An 18,483-nucleotide genomic window follows, 5' to 3' on the forward strand; every position below is an offset into this window, starting at 1 on the left:
TGTGTGTGTGTGTGTGTGTGAGACGATATCCATTCTAATTAAGGTGAAGTGAAACCTCATTGTGATTTCTACTTACATTTCCCTGATCCTGAGTATATTTCCATGTGTCTTTTGGCCATTTGAATTTCATACTTTAAAAAAATGCCTGTAAATAATCATTGAATCTCAAAATGTCAATTTCACTGCTTTACATTACTTTTTAGGGACTTTATTGGTTACTACAGACCAGGAATGACTGTTGAGGAACAGTGTTTTTTTTCTTCTTCATACTATTTGTTGAACTCTTTACATAGTATAGGTTAATATTATGAGTATAATGTTAACTGAAAATAGATAATTGTAAAAATTAAGGTGGGAAAGATAATGAAGGATGGGACTGTGGATGGGAGAGAGGGTTGGGTGGGAAGTATCACTATATTCTTGAATCAGTATATAGGAAATACATGAAATTTTTAGACCTTAATTTAAAAAAAATGCCTATTCATACCCTGTACCTTTTTCTTGAATAGTCAGTATTTAAATTCAAGTCTATTTTTAAAGGCACTAGCAATCCTCTCTAAATCTAGCATGAAATACACCCTCAACAAATCACAGCTATCATTATTCTAAAGTGACATTGATGATTATTATAGGAACATGGGTTTTAAACAGAAAAGATAGCTTTAGGACCAATTGTTATTTCAGCAACGATAAAATAAATATCCAGTTTTGTAACTAGAATATTTATAGAGGAGTTTATTTCCTCTTATAATCATAGTCTTACCAGTGCGTTAGCTCTAGAAAGAGGAGAAATTCCATTTATGAATTCAGCATTCTTAAAAGAAAAGGGAGAAAAAATGTTGGGCTGGAAATTAGTTGACATTTTATACCTGTCATAGTTTTTTATGATTATCTCATTCCATTCTGATTATAATTTTATTTTTATGCTAACTTAATAGATTTTAAGAAAGCAGGCTCCGTGTGGATTAGCGATATGCTTGGCTTATGCTAGCACCCCTGAAGTTAATGCCTTTAGTCAAACTTCATTAATTAGTAGTCTTGCAACTTTTGGCAAGATACTTCATTTCCCTTGGCCTGGGCTTCTTATCTATAAAATATGAGTAAGACATGGATGTTTTGATTTCTAAGGCTTACTTCCATAATAGTCTTGGCATCTTGCAGCCATTAACATTGGCTTCAGAAAAAGCTTTTGCTCAAGATGGAACTCCATGGGGTTGGCTACTTAGAGTTGTACTATTTTTACCCTAGATTCTTTGCATGCTTAGGGTTGTGTATTTGAGCTGATGAGATTTGGTATTAAGTAATATTTTCTCAAACACTCAGTCCTCTGCCTTTGTTCAGCAGAGTTCTCTGGAAATTTCGTAGTGGAATAAGTGAAACAGAGCCCTAGGATGTTTTCTTAGGAAGAAGGAAATGTTTGCAAGTTACTCATACAGACAAGATATTAAGGCTACTGGCTGTGAATTTTTTTATTCTGCATATAAAACACAATGAAGTTCATGTTTGATTGTCATTCAGATAATCCTTAAAGGTATGACTAGGTTAGCATGATAAAACAGACTATTCTTAGTGGAGAGGATTGGGCATTCATTTGAGAAACAGAAAGGATTGCTTTGCTTCTCACCTGGGCAGGCCCACTCCCAAAACAGGAGATTTCTTGTATTTAATGTTGTTATTTCTAGGCGCATTAGAGGGACCAGCTGGTGGCAGGGGGCCCAAACCACAGGGCTATGTGTGTCAAATCTCTCTGAAGCAAGCGAGGTTACATTGGGCCAGCACAGTATTTTGTCTTATTTTAGTTAAACATGGGACCACCTACTCTACATCTGCTTTACTTCATTCATTCACGGTACCTGCCTGCTTCTTGAAGGCATTTGAGTTGCAATCTCTGTGTATTCATCCTGTGCTATATTTATATTCATCTTATTTATCCCTTAAGTACAATGTGAGTTAGCGATTAAAATTTTCTATATACAAACAAGTAAACGGAGGCTCAAAGGAAAGCATAAGGCAAGACGACTACTAAGTAATTCCACAGCTGCCCATTAGGCCTATGACATAACAGATCTGTTAGTAAACAGTGCCTTTCTAGCAAGTGTTTTCAAAGAACATTCATTTCCATGACTTGGATTTATTCTTTGATGTGAGCAATCAAGACTCCCTACCTGTTGTGTCAGGGACAGCAGCATCACCTAGCTGGGAGCCTCTAAGGGCATCATGACCTTGTCTTCCCTGCTGGGACGCCCCCTACACCCACTGTGCTCATTTCTAGACCCGTGCTTTCTGAGCCGTTGATAAATTCGATGCCTACAATGTCTCCTTAGTAATTATTTAAGGAATATTTTATGTTCAATCATGAAAGGCAGGGAGCCGCAGAATATCCGTATTCAAATAACTGAAGGACCAAGACACAGTCCATATACTCCCCCTTCTGCGACTCTGAAGGGCAAGGCCAGGCAGAGTCCTTCTGCAAGAACTCCAGTGAATCAGACCTGCCCACCAACCCCACCGTCAAGTCCCAGCCTGGGCGCCCTGATTCCTCCCCAGACACCACGACACCACGCCAGGTTTCCACCTGGATGTGGGCACCTGAGCTTTCTGCATGCAAGTCCCCAAAGCTGCCTGCAGCCCTACAGCCCGCCCAGCAGGTGTCTCTGTACGAGGGGGACGCTGGCGCCGTCTCCTGGCAACAGCAGACGCGGAACCTAGGGGCGTCCAGCCGGCTGCTGGCTCTGAGCACAGTCCTGTCCTGGGTCGCACTCGCCATGACCACCAAACAAAGCAAAAGGAAAGAGGTGCATCGGATCAACTCTGGCCACGGATCGGGATCCGATAAATCTAAAGAGTAAGGGACTTCTGCCTGCCAACCCCTGTCTGGTGTGGCCCCCTTGGTTAATCACTGTCCTGGGCAAACTGCCAGGGCAGAAATTCACAGCTTCTTTCTTCCCTGGGAAGCCCCCTCCCGTAGATTCTCTCTCTCCCTTGCCTGTCTTCACCCAAGTCCCCTCCTGAAGCCTCTTGTTTTCCTGCTCAGTGGACTGAATTTTTGGCTGCCACCCTGGGACACTCCCTCTCCCCTTCCCACTCTTCCTTTCCTTCTTCGCCCACTCAAGTAGTCACACAGGCGACGGTTCATTTAGGGGACAGGTATAATTCAAAAGACATCCAGTTAAGGTCAGTCACATCTGCATAGCCCCAAAGTTGGGAGAGTGAGAAAGGGGGTGGGGAGGAGAGAGGGAGGGAGGGAGAGCGAGAGAAATTCCTTCTTAATGGTGATTCCCTAGTTTGCACACCCCCCCCCCCAAAGAAGACATTTAATCAGATGAAATCAGAGGTAAAGTGGCCAGAAAAAGCTAAGACAATATAGCTATATAGAATTTTCTTTATACAAACAAGGGAACTGTTTTATTATTTTGTCTTTGATCCTTTTTTTCCCAGAGAGACGCTGTGTTATCCATGGCACAGGATTTATCTACTGTCCGAACTTATAAAACTCCTAAAATCCATTCTGGCTATGAGAAATGCCAGCGGCCAACCTCTCTTAGAGAAGGGTCGCTCCTGGTCCTCAGGCTTCGAGGGGGGTGGGGTGAGGGGAGTGAGCGGGTGGGAGGGACAAGCATTAACTTGTATCTAATTGGATTCTCTGACTCCACCTTCCCCTCTTTCCCCTAGTGTCAGACCCACTAGCCTCCTCTTCACTCCTGGAACACCCAGGGACTCTGCACTTGCTATTTCCTCTTCTGGAAAGATCTCTCCCAGAGGCTCATATAGTTTTCTCCTTCACCTCCTTCATGTGTACATCCAAATGTCATTTTCCTGTCAGCTTCCTTGGACATGTGATTTAAAAATTGCAATCCCCTGAGTGGGGAATTGACCTAGTGGTTAAGATGCTGGATAAGTCACCTGTGTCCGTATCAGAGTGCTGGGGTTTGATGCCCACCTCTGTCTTCTGACTCCAGCTTCTTGTTAATGCAGACCCTGGGAGACAGCAGTGATGGTTCAAGTCATTGACTTTAGCCACCAATGTGGGACCTGGGTTGAGTTCCTGGCTCCTGGATGAGTCACTGGAATATAGCATGAATCAGCTTGCGGGAACTAACTCTCAAAATCCCTTTCTCTTTCTCGCTTCCTCTCTCTCTCTCAATAAATAAATCAAAATGAGTGCATATAGAATCTAAAGTTGCAACCCCCACTTCCATGCCAAAGCCAAAATCACGACCAAAAAAATCTCCTAACTTCTTTCACTGCTTTATTCTTCTCCATTGCTGTTTTTGCTCATTTAAAATACTTTTATATGTTTTATATACTTTTTATTTTTAGAAGTCATGTTTTTCTCATTTGTCTTCCTAATAAAGTATAATTTTCATGAAGGCAGGGAGTTTTAATTTTCTATTTTATGCAATATTTAATCCTTAGTATCTAGAGTAGTTCGTGGGCCACACAAAGTAAACATTCAAAAATGTATATTAAATGAATGAATGCATGGCAGTGTTTACCAGATTTTCAGTGTTTCAGGAGAGTTTTGAATGCCACAAAATAATGACAATAATAACTTAGTTAACAATGCTTAAAATTAATGCACATTGAAGAGCCACAACTCTTTGGGAGCTTGGGAGATATCTTCAGCTTCCAAGAGCTTGTATCCTGAAAAATATGAGATTGTTTACTCCCATGAAGAAAATGACCAAACCAGACACCATAAAGCATGTTACATGGTTTGGTCCTGTGGTGGTTGCATCACACCAGAGATAAGGTGCCTATAGGGAAGACACTAGCTCTTCCCTTACCAGGATTTCTAACTTTATTTTGAGGTAATTACTTCTAACACATTTACCTTTTTCCAAAAATATCTGAATTTAACTACATGAATAAAATTATATGTGTATATTTATGAAAATGGAGAGGAAGGGCGAGTGGCTATTTAAAAAGCTAAGTTTTCCTGGAAACTAAGGGTTAAACAGCAAATCATTAGATTATATTGTAGCATTAAATGATAGTATATGAAGCTCTTTATAAATTAAGTCTCCTCTAAGTTTTACTAAGAACTAAGAAGCATAGAAACCAGGCTAAGTGTCACCAAGCAGCATGTGCAGAGATCAAAGTTATGTGAGGCTATCGTGTGATTGTCACTTGAAATGCCCTGAGGAAATCCCTAGTGAGTTATGTCATTTCGCCACAGCTTGTGGTTACACATTCAGTAAACTCAACTAGCTGTAACAGGCTCCTGAAGGCAAAAATCAGAGAAGACCATTTCAGAGCCGTGAAACTGTCCCTCCTATAGAATTTGATTCTCTTCAGATACCTGAGTAACATCTCCTTTTTTCTTTCAAATTTTACATCAGCCTGGGGACAGAGACTGTGTCTGACTTTTGCCTAGTATATGGACCAGAACACATAACAAGCACTACCACTTGCCTACAGAGCGAGTGCATAGTTTACTTAAGCCTACCTTGGTTTTTCTTCTTTCTGAGTTGTATTGAAGCCCAATTTGCCTTCCCTTTACTATTGTATCTGTTGTTATCCCCAAAACTGAGATGTTACTGCTGATAAGACCAGACTCACTTGTGTCCATCTATGAACAAATTCATAAGTAGTTATGACCTTGACTTAGCAAGAAGATTGTACCAGGAAACTTAACTGTCAGTTTTTACATTAAACTATTTCTATTGTATTTCTTCTCTAATTCTCTGTATCCACTAAGATGAAATCTCTGTTCTGGTGTTCACTCTGGCATCAATTCTTTTGTGACACTGAGCAAGTTTTTTCTATTCTCACTTTTGATCTTCTCTAAATAAAGGGCAGCTAATTGAACTTGCACTCACCCCAGCACTAACTTCATTGCTTCATTTTCTTCATTTTCATTTCTACTCTAAACTTCCAGAATCAGACCTCATCAGACTTTTATTTGACTCCAGTAAGTCCATAATAAATGAGTGAATTTTGCTATAGTAAAACATTTAACACTGTGAATAAGTAGCTTTTTGTGGTTTATTTATTTATTTATTCATCTATTTACTGTGTGGGAAGTAAGATAGCACAGTTTAATGAAGAGAAATATACCTGACAGGTCAGGCAGACATCTCGGGAAAGATAACAACTGTCACAAACTATGACTTTTATTATCTGTTGTAGTCATTTCTAACTGCTATAGCAGAATACCATAGACTTGATGGCTTAAACAGCAGAAATTTATTTCTCACTAGCTTGGAGGCTGGAAGTTCAAAATCAAACTACTTGGCATGTTCAGGTGCTGGGAGGGCCCTCTTTGAGGTTCACATATTTACTTATTTTACCCTCACTAGGTGGAAAGGGAGGGCTATTTTCTTGCACATGCAGAATAGCATTAATCCCATCATGAAGTCCTTATTTTCATGACCTAATTATATTCCAAAGTCCCCATATCCTAATGCCATTCCACTGGGGGCTAGGTTTCGACATACAAATTCGGGTAGGACACAGACATGCATTCCACATAGGATCAAACTATAATAAGCAATTATAAACAATTGATTTGAAAGTTAGTGGGCACTGCAAAGATTCTCTCACCAATTAGATGCCATTGGAAATAGAGGTACAAAAATCTTACCTTTTGCAAGTACTAAATATAGGTCTTTATGTCAGCCATGGATAACTCAGCAGACACAATAGAAAGCATGCAATTTAAGTATGAATAGACATTCGAAGCATAAATAGATATACTATACATACTAAAATTTGTTTAACTTTAGTGGATAGTTTGAGATGGGACACAATGTTGGTGTTTATAGTCACAAAATATTATTCCACTTCTGGTAGCAATGTTAAAAATGGTAACAAATGGTAATTTTTAAAATAACAGGACTCAAATAACCTTCTAGATTCATAATTGTGGTAAAATTTTCAATCTCTTTCAAAACATAATTAAACATTTCAGAGTCTCTAAATTAATTTATCTTTATGACTGAAATAAACATCTAAACTTCATGGAACTTCCAGAAAGGATCAATGTATATGTCTATGTGAAATTTGAAACAAAACTATTATAAAAACTGAATTATGATTAGTACCATGGAAACAACAGAAAACATAGGAATAAATACCTTATTGAGTATTAAATTAAATAGGGTTTTGGCTATCTGAGGTCTGAGAAGGAACTGATTCAATGGAACCATGCAACAGTAGTTGGTAAATAACATGTTCCTCTGCCTGCAGAGATCGTAAAAGAAATCCCTTGTAAGAGCAAGATTTATTAGGGAGATGCTCAGCTCTCAGGCCTGTTCTCACCATTCACATCAGTTGGCAGAGCTCAGAGGAGGAACAACCAACCATGGAGGGAGCAGCCCAGGGGTCACAGTGAATTTTCTCAATTCCACACCAGATCACTGTGTACCTCAACAACTAAGATCAATTAACAAACTTAAAGGGTATGTTTCAGAGGAGAAATGTCCCTAGATAAGAATCTATTTATGTTTCTTTCTCAACCATTTAATGAACATTTATCATGCCCGAGTCACTGGTAGGCCTTGGAGGATAATGAGTTGTGAAACATGGCTTCTCTGTCAAAGGGTTTGTAATTTAGGTGGGGGTAAGGGTGAGGTATTGATCCATCTGGAGGCAAGTAGGAAATACATAGCAATGCCACATTTATTACAAGAGACTTGTTGGAGATTACAGAAGGACTCATGGATTGACAATAGGGTTAGAGGAGAGCAAAAGTGTGGCATTCCTGAAATGAGGCCCACATGGGTTAGACCAACTGGAGCAGATCTGTCTCCACCACCCTCTAAAGCCACTCCTCAGTTCTGAAAGGCATGTGCAAATGAATCGGCATCAGGGATGGGAATGATGTTTTGGGGCACAGAAAGTCATCAAGGCTGGCTGAGTTCAAGGATCTGTGCATGAATTTACTGGCACATAAGCCATCTAAACCAAGGATGCAACAGAATGAGAGGGAGCGACTCAGAATTTGAATTATGTAGAGTGCGGGAATATAAATGTCTTTAAATATCAAAATGATAAGTTATGAAGTATAATTCAATGATCACATGGGATTTATGCTGCAGTAAGAATCAGGGTGACAAGAATGGGTGATGATCTGAAATCATGGGAGACTGCCTGACTCTGGCACTGCTGAGGAGAGAGGGGAACAGATCTGTAAGGTGACTGTGGTCAGAGATGACAGAAGTCAAGTTTCCAACCTCTAATGACAGTGCAATCCATGATGCCCAGACTGTGATGCCGTTGTGTCTGAAAGGAAAGACATGTGTAAATGAGTTTTATGACATATTTATGAGTACCTCTCCTTATTTGTTTTGCTTTCTGTTCAGGATCTGACCCGGTGGGTATTTAGTAAATGCGTGTGTAGTTTAATTTAGTTAAAATGGAAACCTGGCATGGGAGTGAGTTCATAAAATCCTCTGACTGGTAATAAGAGAGAGACACTGAGAGCCCAGAGGGAAAGGGCCCAGCCATGTTCACCCCCAGCACCACGGGGACCAGTTGGCACAGATTAGTATGTTATATAAATGATGGCTGCATGTTTTAAAATATAAAATCTCAAACAAAAAGTACAGTTTAATAAGGAAAGAAGTACCCTTTAATTTTAATAGAGTGCTTTTAATTTTCCCTGTGAAACAATCTTAATCTGAGCATTTAGTAAATTCACTAATATTTGACATGGTTGAAGAAACATCTGTCAGTGAAATCTTTGTTTTAATTACCCAAGTTTTAATTTGGAAGGAGAAATGTCTCTCTCAAAGTTTATTGTGTAGCATTATTAGAGGAATGGAAGAAAACAGGTTGAAAGAGTTAAGATCACAAACTCATAAAATTAGTACTTCATTATTACTTCAAAGCATAATGAAATCCTAGAAAAAAACAAATAATTGTTCAATTAAGATTATTTAAAAATATCTCAGTGGAGTTTAATTTTTTTAACATTTCTTGATTAAAGGCAGTTTAAAGCAAGGAATTGAAATAATTTATAAAATGCTCATGACACTTTATTTGAGATAAAATAGATAAAACTGTATCCAAGAAATATTAAAATATACCTTTAATACATTTGTATAATGTAAAGGATTGGACAGAAATATTATGAATGCTCCTCATTTTAATATGTGATAATGTAGATATATATGTTGCAATTACATTGCAAAGAAGTACTCACTTAAGTCTTTAAAATTTCATTATTAATATTTCTTCTCAGAGTAGGTCGAAGCCAATTAATTCCAAGTTCTGAGGCTATACCTATGCTGATTTGTAAGGTTGAATTAACACATGGTACTTTTTAAAAGTGTAAATAAATATATTTTGTATTTTTTGTGGGTGCCAAAATTAATGCCATAGTCCAAATATTTTGTAATTTTTTAAAATTTTACCCTTCAGACTTGGAGAATGCCAGAATTTCAGGTATTGCTTCAGTTAAGTTCTCAAAAGGGTTACAGTATCCTGTTTACCCAGTTGTCGGTCTCCAGTCTAGGGAACCTGGCTTCCAAACACAGACTTCTGGAGATAACTGCCTGAGGTCAGAGCATCGTAGATCTGCCTCTGAGATCTTCACTTTATAGAGCACAAAGCACCACTCTTGAGAGTAGGAGGATGTTCTGGGGAGCTATCTATGGAATCAAAGGGGAGGGGATATGGTGATGTTAGCTATTAATGAAAAAGGCTGCAGATCTTCAAAACTTTGTAGTTAGAAAGGCAAAAAGAGAGAAAGCAGGAAGAACAATGACACTATGACCTGTTTTTTTGTGATTTTGCCCCAGGCATGAGCCAGAAAAACAGTGAGAGTCAAACCATGTAAGATTTAGATCAAGGGTTAGTTAGGGTTTTACAGCAAAAGCAGGCAGCAGCCCTGTCTGCATACTATCATAATGAAACATGCAGGTGAATGCATTATAAGTTCCAGACAAAGCCCTACGTTTGCCCCCCGCTTTGGTCCCGGTCTGGGCTTTGCATTGTAGCGAAAAGAATGAGGTCAGGAGGAAAGCAGTTGGGGTTGTGTAAAAATCAATTAGTTTGGGCCTATGCAAGCACGAGCCTTTTATCTGTGCAGACCTCTTGTTTTTCTCGTGGAAAGTGGTTATGGCTATGATCTGATGCATTCGCATGCATATATTGTGCTTGTTCTTTATAACTGCCCATTTACCTGCTGGAAGCTGTCTTTCCTGGGAAAGGACAGAAGCTACAGATGCCAGAGGTCTGTGTGCATTGGCCAAGGCAGATCAGCAGAAGCAGCCTCCATTCATTGCTCTCCCTGTCCTTCTCTCAGAAGGTTCAGGTGCCTACAAGGAAAATCAGCCTCACCTCTCTTGTCCTTTTCTGGAGTCCTCTGATCTCTACTTTATGCCTCACGCATTGTTTGTTTTCTAACCCCATCCACACCCCAGATTAAGTCATTCTCCAATGGCCTTACTTAGCTCACGTGTCTCCTTCCCTTTGATCATTTGAAACAATTATTCCTGATTTGAGACACTACATTAACATCTCTGACTCTTACCATTCACCCAAGCTCACGTCTGAGGCCACAAGCCCAACTCTAATTTGATTTCCTACTCAAAAATAAACATGTCCAAAACAGAGGCCATCATTTCCTCTCACAAATGTGTACACTTCTATGTTGCTCATTTTGGAGAAATAATAATATTACTGGGAAATGATTTTCTTTTTTTTAATATTTATATATTTGAGAAGCAGCATTACAGACAAAGAGAGGGAGAGACAGAGAGAAAGGTCTTCCACCCACTGGTTCACTCTCCAGATGGCTACAATGGCTGGAGTTGAGCCAGTCTGGAGCCAGGAGCCAGGAGCTTCATCTAGGTTTCCCAACAAGATGCAGGGACCCAAGCACTTAAGCCATCTTCCACTGCTTTCCCAGGCCATTAGCAGGGAGCTGGATTGGAAGTGGAGCAGCCAGGACTTGAACTGGCAACCATTTGGGAAGCTGGCACCAGAGGCAGAGGCTTAACCTACCATGCCACAGTGCCAGCCCCAGGGAAAATTATTTCTACCTTCTCTGTCACCTTACAGTCTCAAGATCAATAATCTTTTTCCTCTCGCTTTCCTTTGCCCATCGTATCCATTGGTTTCCTTGTTCTTTTAATTATCCGGTTTGGCTCTGCATTTTTATCCTGTCACCCACTGGTTGTTGAGGGCCTTTTTAGTCCAGTTGGACCACTAAGAAAACCCTGTAATTTCCTTGCCTTGAGTTAAAGTTTTTCTTAGCCAGTTTACTATTTTGTAATGCTGTTATTACTCATTATATACAATTTTACTTGTAGGATGCTCCTGCTTCAAAAATTTTAAAAGAAAAAAAGGGAAGGGAAGAGGAAGAAGAGAGGAAGAGGGGAAGAGAGAAGGAAAGAAAGCTGTCAGCAGTGAGCTGGGCAACCAGCCTCACTCAGCTCTCTCCTCTACACACATCAAATACTGCCATACAGCTTCCTGTCTGTCCACTTTCTGCCTCTACCCCTCTTTCCATACTCTCTCTCTCTTTAAAGATTTGTTTATTTATTTGAAATCCAGAGTTACAGACATCCAGAGATAGAGACAGAGACAGAGACAGAGAGGAAGAGAGAGAGAGATATATATCTTTTATCTGTTGATTCACTCCCCAAATGGCCGCTACAACCCAAGCTAGGCCTATCTAAAGCGAGAACCAGGAGCCAGGAGCTTCTTCCAGGTCTTCCACGTGGATGCAGGAGTCCTAGGACGTGGGCTATCATTTAGGGCTTTCCCAGGTGCATTAGCAGGAAGCTGAATGGGAAGTGCAGCAGCTGGGACCTGAACCATATGGGATGTGGGCACTGCAGGCAGCTGCTTTACCTGCTATGCCACAGCGCTGGCCCCACTCTGTTTTGTTTATGGTGGCTTCCCAGCTAATCCTAATGGCATCCATATTTAAAGATCTTCTTGAATGGAACTTGACTTTCAAAGTTAGAAGCAATTTCTCCCCCTCTTTTTTGCTAACAAAGCACTTTGTTACTACCCTCTTCAAGGTTGCCTTTGTATTTTAGTTATCATGTGTATTCATTCTTATTCATTTCAAATATTTGAAAGTAGAAACTGGACCTTATTAATCTTATACATGAAAAACATTGCATCAGGAAAAATAAAGATTGAACTTTTAAAATTAAATATATATTCAAATAATTTTAGTAAATCAAATAAGAGGCAGGTACACATGAAAATCTGGCTGTAATACTTTATTTCTTTTTTAAGATTTGCAATGTGTTACTTTACAAATTTGATTTTGTGAAGAGTATGACTCAGAATGCCCCTAACCCAAATTAAGTCACTTGTGTAAAGCTATTCATATTCTGATTCCTTCAGGGTATTGACTGACACTACTTAAGAAGGCATGCTGATTGCACATTTCATAAATAAACTGCCTCCCACTATGGGTAAAATAATGTCATTATGCTGAACAGCATGCCTTAACAAAACAGTGGCAAAATTCCAGACCCTCATTTTATTAAAATTGTTATATCCCTACAGTGAAACTGCTTCCATTAAATAATCTAGTTAAAGTGGATATAAGGACTCGTGTGTGTGTGTGAGTGTGTGTGTGTGTGTGTGTAAAACATATTCAGCCGCCTTTTCATTGCTTAAAATATCTAATGGCTTTCCACCTTTGTACTGGCTAAAACCTTCCTCGAAAATTTTTAGCTCTTGTGCATCTTTAAATTGTATTATATAATCTTGTTCATTTATTTTAGAATTAACAAAAACATTTTATCTTTGTGAAGTATGTGGTGAATAAGTGCTTTTAAGTTTAAAAGTTATTTTATTTATTAGTATGTCATTAATAACAATATTATAAAGTATATTTTTAAAGAATTCTGGAATAATTTAATTATATATAAATAGTGTATATATAATTTTGACTTTATTTCAGTCACATATTATGCAGCATATTTAGTTAACCAAGAATAGTATATATGAAAGAATATAGATAAAATATGACTTATTGTGTATGATTTGCCCATCAAATATGTAATAGAATGTAGATATAAATTTACATATATGTTATGAGTATAGGAACAGATAATATTATTATCATGCAATAACATCTGGAATTCCTCAATTTGCTTTTTCAAACTCTCAGGCTTATTGCTGCCTCTCCTTGATTCATTCTTCTGCAGGTTTATTGATATAAAATTGACGTACAATAAATTGCACTATTTACAGGGTGCACCATGATGTGTTTTAGCATACATGAAACTATCACCACAATCAAAATAATAAAAAACCACACTATTCAGAATGATTCCTCCTGCCCTTGGTGATCCTTTCCTCTGTCCCTTGCTGATGCCAGTTCCCAGGCAACCAGTGTTCTATTTTCTATCAGTTGTATATACAAGGAATCAAACCTAAATACCTTTTTTACAGCTTCTTTAACTCACAGTTATTTTGATATTCACAACCCATTGTTTATATGTTCTACAATATATTTACCTACTCACATGATGATGGACAATTAGGTTATTTCCTGCTTTCAGTTATTACAAGACTCCTGTCCACATTCATGTATGTATTTTATATGTTCATGTGCTTTCATTCATTTTGGGTGAAATATCTCGGAGTTGAGTGACTACATCACATAGATATATGGTTAAATTTTTAAGAAAGCTGCTGGACTATTTCTCAAAATGTAATATTTTTAGTTATATGTTTGCCCCAGTTACTCCACATTCTTGTCAACACCTGACATGGCTTGTCTTTTTAACTTAGCCATTGTAACAGGTGCGCAGTAATAGTGGCATTTACTGAAAGACTAATTATGTGGAGCATCTATTCATGTGTTTACTTGTCTTCAGTATTAGTTTATATATTGCTGCATAACAAACTGTTGGGAATTTATAGTGACCTAAAGCACCATTCATTTATTATTTTACACTTCTATAGCCCTGTACTCCCATCGGCCTCAGATAGGTTCTCTTTTTAAGGCTTTACAAGGCCACTATCAACATGTCAGCTGGATTGGGCTTTTGCTGAGAGATTTGGGGGGAAATCCACCGAAGTTGTTAGATTTGCAGCACAGTCTGGCTCCTGTGGTTATCGGTCTAAGCTTCCATTTTCTCTGCTTGCTGTCAGGAATCCTCAGTGTTTCCAGAAGTAGGCTGCATTTTTTTTTCTCTCTCACATCCCACTCCATCTTCAAGGCAGCAATAGCATATTGAGTTCTTCTCATACCACAGAACTGTCTGAATTTCATTTCTGGCTGCCTTTCTGCCAGTTTCAGAAATCTCCCAGCTTTTCAGTACACAAAGAAACATAGAGGTAATCTCTGTGTCTTAAGGTCAGCTATCCTATATATCATCTCATAATCATGGGTGTGATGTGTCCATAGCTTCCAGGGATTATAGTGGGCCATCTCTGCGGGTCAATTTTGGAATTATGGTTATTTCATAATTCGTGTATATTCTTTTTTAGATTATCTGGTCAAATCACTGGACAGCTGGTAATACAAATCACAAATGCAATGCGATATCATCTCAGTCAATTTAGAATGACTATTATCAAAAAGACAAAATATGACAAATGTTGATAAGAGTACAGAGAAAAAGGATCCCTTAAACACTGTTGGTAGTAATGCAAATTAGTACGACCATTATGGAGAGCGGTATGGAAGTTCCTCCAAAAACTAAAACAGGTCTATTATATGAGCTAGCTCTCCACTCCTGGATATATATCCAAAGGAAATAAAATCAGCATATGAAAGAGATATCTGCACTCTTATGTTCATTGCTGCACTATTCAAAATAACCCAGATATGTAATCAACACAAGTGTTCATTGAGGGATGAGTGGCTAAATAAAATGTAGTTTAATAGATAGATGATAAATATAGATATATTCAATAAAATATTATTCAGCCATAATAAAGAAGTAAATCCCGACATTTGCAGGAAAATAGACAGAACTGCAAATCATTTTTAAGTGAAACAAACCAAGAACCCAAAGGCAAATATTGCATATTCTCTCTCATGTGAAAGTTGGTCAAATAATGGATTTGAACTTTAATCATAATTACTAGGGTTGGGGGAAAAGGGTAAATGGAGGCTGATAAACAGGTTCCAAAATAGTCTATTAGAAGTAACAAATTCTAGTATTCCAAAGCATAGTGAAGTGATAATTCACAATAATGTTATAAACTATAAAAAGCTAGAAGAAAGGGAATTGTAGGCTCCAAACAGGAGAAGAAAAATGAGAAAATGGAAATTCGTGTGGCCTGGTCTGGTTGTCTTATACTATAAATATATGTTCAAATATTTCACTATATCCCATAAAATATACAATTTCATGTGAATAGAAAATTTCTTTAAGTATCTGAACAAAGTTTTTTCATTTTTTGTTGAATTATAAGAGGCAGAAGTCCTTTAAGAGGCATATACTTCGCAAATATTTTCTCTCTGTGGCTACTTTTTTCTTTGTATTAGCAATGTCCTTTGAAGAAGAAAAGTTTTAAATTTTTGATGATATCTAAGTCAATTTTTTATTTTATGGATTATGCCTTTGATGTGATATCTAAAATACCTTTGGTGTCTCTTTAGTTAAAAAGACTTTCTTGGATGTTTCCCTTAAGGAGTTGCATGGTTTTAGGTTTTATGTTTAAGTGTGCTTGAATTTATCTTTGTAAAGAATGCAAAGCATAGATCAAAGTTTATAGATGGGTATCCAGTTGTTCCTGCCATATTTAGTGAAAAGGTTATTCTTTCTCTACTGAGTTGTGTTGTGGTTTGTATTCTGTTCCCTGGATGTTTGTCTGTCTGGATGCCCCACCTTTGTGTCTTGATTAGTAAAGCTTTCCTGATGAGATATGAACTCAGATATCGCCAGTTCTCCAATGCTTCTTGTTTTCAAAGTTGTTTTGTCTAGTCTAATTCTTTGTGTTTCTATTTATTTAGAATAAGCTTGTCAATTAAAAAAAAAACCTGCAAAGATTTTGATTGGGATTATCATGAATCTGTTGGTCAATTTTGTATGAATTTATATCTTAACAATATTGAGTTCTCCAACACTGCATACATATGAAATATTTTCATATATTTAGGTCCTTTTTAATTTCTCTCATCTAAATTGTATGGTTTCAGAATACAGGTCTTGAAGATTGTGTATCACACATAACTGTAAAAGTCATTCATTCATTTTATTAGAAATAGTATCATTTTTGATTTCTAATTCTCCTTGCCAGTTTGTAAAAGTTCAGCTTATTTTCTATATTATTTTTTATTTTGTGATATTGATAAACTGATTTATTATAAATAGGATTTTTTGAAAAATACCAAATTTTCTATATAGTCATGTAATCTGCATGTAAAAGTAGTTTTACCTCTTCCTTCTAGTCTGACATTGTTTCTTCTTTTTCTTGCCTGCAAGGATGGGCTACAACTTTCAGTAAAATGTTGAGTAGAAGTAAAAGTGTATGTCCTTGTCATACTGTTAATCATAGGTATAAATCATTCAATCGTATATATCAATTAATTTGATACTAATTAAAAATAATTCTGCACTCCCAATTTCCCTTCTACTTATTACATAGTTTACAGTTAGTTCTTCCCTTACATTTGATCCATAATTTCTTTTCTCTCTGTTTGGAAGTTTTAACTTTTTATTTTTTGGATTATCCTTAATTTTCTACTTTTTTTACATAAATGTTCATCTTTAAATAATTTCCTACAAAGACTGCAGTTATTTAGTATCATTACTAAAGACAAAATTGACCTATTAGTGACTCTATGATCATAGTAGCTTACTTATCTCCTTTATTTTTACTTTCTGAAATTCCAGTTATAGCATTTAAAAGCACAAAGGTATTATTAACATTATATGTATTCTTGAAATTTCCTGGAAATTTTTTCCAAGTCTTTGAATTTTTACATCCCAGTCTTATCTGGGCTATAATGTTTCAGCCTAAAAGTTTGGCTCTAATGTCCTGGGGATTCCCTTATAAGTGACTTGATGTTGTACTATTGCTGCTGCTCTTTGTTTTCTTGACAATATGACTATAATATGCCTTGGAGAAAATCTTTTTCTTCCTAGAATATATTAGGAGTCCTTTGGGCTTCCTGGTCCTATATGCCAACATCTTTCTCAACACTTGACAAATTTTTAGCAGTTATTTCCTAGAATAGGTTTTCTTTTTCTTTTTTTTTTTTTATTTAGTAAATATAAATTTCCAGAGTACAGTTTATGGATTACAATGGCTTTCTCCCCCCGCCCCGATAATTTCCCTCCCACTCGCACCCCTCCAATCTCCCGCTCCCTCTCCCATTCCATTCACATCAAGATTCATTTACAATTCTCTTTATATACAGAAGATTGATTTAGTATATATTAAGTAAAGATTGCATCAGTTTGCACCCACATAGAACATTAAGTGTAAAATACTGTTTCAGTACTAGTTATAGCATTACTTCACATTGAACAACACATTAATGACAGAGATCCCACATGAGGAGTAAGTACACAGTGACTCCTGTTGTTAACTTAACAAATTGACACTCTTGTTTATGGCATCAGTAATCTTCCTAGGCTTTTGAGTTCACTGACTTCTATCTTTTTTTTTTTTTCTTTTTTTGACAGGCAGAGTGGACAGTGAGAGAGAGAGACAGAGAGAAAGGTCTTCCTTTTTGCAGCTGGTTCACCCTCCAACAGCCGCTGCGGCCAGCACACCGCGCTGATCCGAAGGCAGGAGCCAGGTGCTTATCCTGGTCTCCCATGGAGTGCAGGGCCCAAGCACTTGGGCCATCCTCCACTGCACTCCCTGGCCACAGCAGAGAGCTGGCCTGGAAGAGGGGCAACCGGGACAGAATCGGTGCCCCAACCAGGACTAGAACCCAGTGTGCAGGCGCCGCAAGGCGGAGGATTAGCCTATTGAGCTGTGGCGCCGGACACTGACTTCTATCTTATTCTGACAGTGTCATAGTCAAAGTGGAAGTTCTCGCCTCCCTTCAGAGAAGGGTACTTCCTTCTTTGATGGCCCCGTTCTTTCCACTGGGATCTCACTCATAGAGATCTTTCATTTAGGTCTTCTTTTTTTTTTTTCCAGAGTGTCTTGGCTTTCCATGCCTAAAATATTCTCATGGGCTCTTCATCCATATCCAAATGCCTTAAGGGCTGATTCTGAGGCCAGAGTGCTAATTAGGACATCTGCCATTCTATGTGTCTGCTGTGTATTCTGCTTCCCATGATGGATCGTTCTTTGCCTTTCCCCTTCTCTTTTTCTTCTGGAATATCTATAATGAGAATGCTTGCTTGCTTAGTGATGTCTTATAACTCTCAAAGGCTTTGTTTTTTTTTTTTTTCAGTATTTCTTTTTCTCTTTTCTTCCTTTCTTTCTTTTTCTTTTGGTCTAACTATTTCAAAAGACCTGTCTTCAGGCTCAGAATTTCTTTCTTCTGTTTGCTAACTTCTGCTGCTGAGGCTTTTGACTATATTTTTAATTTTTGTCTAGCTCCAAGAATTCTGATTGGTTCCTTTATGTGTTCTCTATCTCCTT

At 37.8% G+C, this 18,483-nt stretch overlaps 1 protein-coding gene across 1 annotated transcript in view; it reads left to right on the plus strand.

The window, feature by feature from the left end:
* The first annotated feature begins 1,107 nt into the window (after positions 1-1,107).
* Positions 1,108-18,483, plus strand: part of ADGB (androglobin) — a 225,895-nt gene continuing 208,519 nt past the window's right edge. Inside the window, exons 1-5 of the mRNA XM_062187283.1 lie at positions 1,108-1,213; positions 2,446-2,795; positions 3,439-3,586; positions 5,798-5,914; positions 9,367-9,505. Of these exons, the coding sequence (XP_062043267.1) occupies positions 1,108-1,213; positions 2,446-2,795; positions 3,439-3,586; positions 5,798-5,914; positions 9,367-9,505 (860 nt within the window). The remainder of the gene's footprint in view (positions 1,214-2,445; positions 2,796-3,438; positions 3,587-5,797; positions 5,915-9,366; positions 9,506-18,483) is intronic.

Source organism: Lepus europaeus, chromosome 3, assembly GCF_033115175.1.
Source record: "Lepus europaeus isolate LE1 chromosome 3, mLepTim1.pri, whole genome shotgun sequence".
NCBI lineage: Eukaryota > Metazoa > Chordata > Mammalia > Lagomorpha > Leporidae > Lepus > Lepus europaeus.